Below are 2,634 nucleotides of genomic sequence, written 5' to 3' on the forward strand. Positions count from 1 at the left end.
GGCTGGAGAAGAGGGGGTGGGGGAGTTGGGATGAGAAGTTTGGGGGTAGGTCACCTTGGGCTGGAGGCTGTGGTTGAGAATTTGGCCTTTCCTCTGAGTGAGATGGGGACCTCGAAGGTTCTGAGCAGGACCTGACTGAACGTGACTTAGATTTTTAAAAGGATCCCTCTGGCCGGATGCAGAGGGCAAAGGGGCTTGGGAGAGGCTGTTGTGAGAATCTAGATGACAGACGATAGTAGGGGCCAGAGGAGGATGTCGAAGAAGGTGGTGAGAAGCAGATGCTGGTCTGTTTTGAGGGTGAAGCCCGCAGGACCTGCTGAGAGACTGGACATGGGGTGTGGGAGAAGAAGGAGTCGGGGATGATCTCAAGGCTTTGGGCCTGAGCCAGTGAAAGGCTGAACTGCCCGTATTCTGTTCCTCTCACGGGAAGGGGGTAGACGTTCTTTGTGCTTCACAGACGTAGACCTTGACAGAACCACCTTCTGGGCACAGAGCAAGCACTTCCAAAGCCCCGGTTCTCCCGGGGGCCTGGCTGTGTCTGCAGGGCCGGCCCTGGCACGGTAAGGTGGTGAGCAAAGCGGCCCTGGGCCCCACCCCCACCCAGATTCACTGGGAAGACTAAGGAACACTCGCCTCATGCTTTGCAGCTGACAAAGCACATTTGCAAACACTGAGCGCTGTGATACAATAGCCCCGCTGAGCAGAAAGGCCCTGGCACATTACCCCCCTTTTGTAGATAAAAATGGAGACCCAGAGAGGGTTAGTGACTACCCTGCAGGCACACAGCAGACCAGTGGCAGAGTGAAAAACTGGACCAGGGCAGCACGGGGAGGGGCAGGGCCTCTCCTGCATGTCCCCACTCCCAGGTCAAACTTCTGCCAAGAGTGCAGTGGGTGCGCATGGGTTCATCTGACCATCAGCTCCCCAGGGACCATCCTGGACCAGGGGCTCAGTGCACAAGCCTCCAGAGGCCTCCCAGAGGGGCAGGAAGAGGCCCTGAGGACAGGGAGGATTCCACACATGGATGCCTGTGTCGTACACACACACGTGTGTGTGTGTGTGTGTCACTGTGTGCCCCATGCCCATACATGGTCTCTCACCAGTTCCCCTGAGGCTAGCCCTGCTCACCCGGCATGCAGCCCGGCCCCCTCCCCCCACCCTGCCCTCCTGCAGCAGGAGCCCAGAGAAGCATTTCCTGTTTGGGGGTGGCCTCCTTTCCCTCTAAGCCCAGGTTCCCAGGACCCCAGGCTGAGCAGAGGTTTAAGGAGAGCAGCTCCCTGTCCCTCCTCCTTCCCCACACCCCCGGTCCAGCTGGAGCCAGGAAGCTTGGTGTGAGGGGGAGGTTGAGGCAGGAGCTTAGTATGTAAGTGAGGGACTGAAGATGTCTGTGCCTGGCCCTGGCCGGGTAGTTCAGTTGGTTAGAGTGTCATCCTGACCAAGGTTGCAGGCATGACAACCCCTGGATCTCCGCACGGACACAAACAAGACTCAACCAATTAAACAAGTGGAGCAACAAATTGATGTTTTCTCTCCCCCAACCCCTTTCCCTTCTCTCTCTCCAAACAACAACAACAAAATTTTTTTTTAAAGAAGTCTGTGCGTGCTGTGATCAAGGGGCTCCCATGTGTTAGGGCATGTAGAATGTGTGTGCACCTAGGGGTGGCATGTCAGAGCACATGACTGTGGGGGGGCTGCAGGCCTGCGTGGGTCTATAGTGAGGGGAAGGGCTTAGCATGTCAGGCTATGTGCAAATCTGGTCCATGGAGAAAGCTTTTGTGTGGGGAGGAACATACACACGTGTGACATGAAGGGCATGCATCAGAGCATGCTTCCACATGTATGACATGGCAAGCTGTGGGGCTGTCAGGGGTGTGATGAGATCGGGTCACGTCGGTCTCTGGGAAGTGGCCTCACCCCGCGCCAGGAGCCCCAGGCTGCGCTGGAGTTTCCCGAGGGTCGTCCAGCCTCTCCAGGCGGGCTGGTCCCCCGCCCTGACTCCCAGCCCCTGAGTGCTCCTCCTCCCCTCCCGCCCCAGCCCCAGCACCCGCTGCTTCCTGCTCGGGCAGCCCCCCGGGAGCGGGCGGGGGAGCTGTGGAATTCTAAGAAATATTTGTTTAACCTAAAAAAGGCAAGAGTGGAATAAAAATGGGCCACATATTGGACATAAAGAAAACAAATAGTAAATGGTAGATCCAAATCCAGTTATATCAAAAATTGTATTAACTGTAAAAATAATAAACACTCCAGTTGAAAGCATAGTTTATCAGATTGACTTTTTCAAAAGCAAGACCCAGTTATCTTCTGTATAAAAGATGAATATGAAGCATAAAGACATAAAATGCTTTAAGGTAAAATAATGAAAAAATATATGAAAACCTAATAATAGAGTGGCAATCTAAATACAGGTTACCTAGACTTAAGGTCAAAGAGTATCAACAGAAGAAAAGACTACCTGTGTCAGTTCGGCTTTGAGGGCTCCTGCCCAGCGTTGCCAGAGGAGGCTGGCCAGGCCAGCCCCACCATCTATACCACACCCTTCCACCTGGTCTCCACCGAGTTTGAGTGGCTGCCCTTCGGCTCCGTGGCCGCTGTGCCATGCCAGACGGGCACACAGACCTCTGTGCTGTGCATGAA

General features: G+C 54.7%; 1 protein-coding gene across 1 annotated transcript in view; it reads left to right on the forward strand.

Annotated features, from left to right (window-relative positions):
• Window positions 1–252: 252 nt before the first annotated feature.
• The window catches only part of CD248 (CD248 molecule), a 4,414-nt gene continuing 2,032 nt past the window's right edge, over window positions 253–2,634 (forward strand). Inside the window, exons 1-2 of the mRNA XM_006771691.2 lie at window positions 253–267; window positions 2,429–2,627. Coding sequence (XP_006771754.1) covers window positions 253–267; window positions 2,429–2,627 — 214 coding nt within the window. The remainder of the gene's footprint in view (window positions 268–2,428; window positions 2,628–2,634) is intronic.

This window comes from Myotis davidii, unplaced genomic scaffold (genome assembly GCF_000327345.1).
Source record: "Myotis davidii unplaced genomic scaffold, ASM32734v1 scaffold425, whole genome shotgun sequence".
NCBI lineage: Eukaryota > Metazoa > Chordata > Mammalia > Chiroptera > Vespertilionidae > Myotis > Myotis davidii.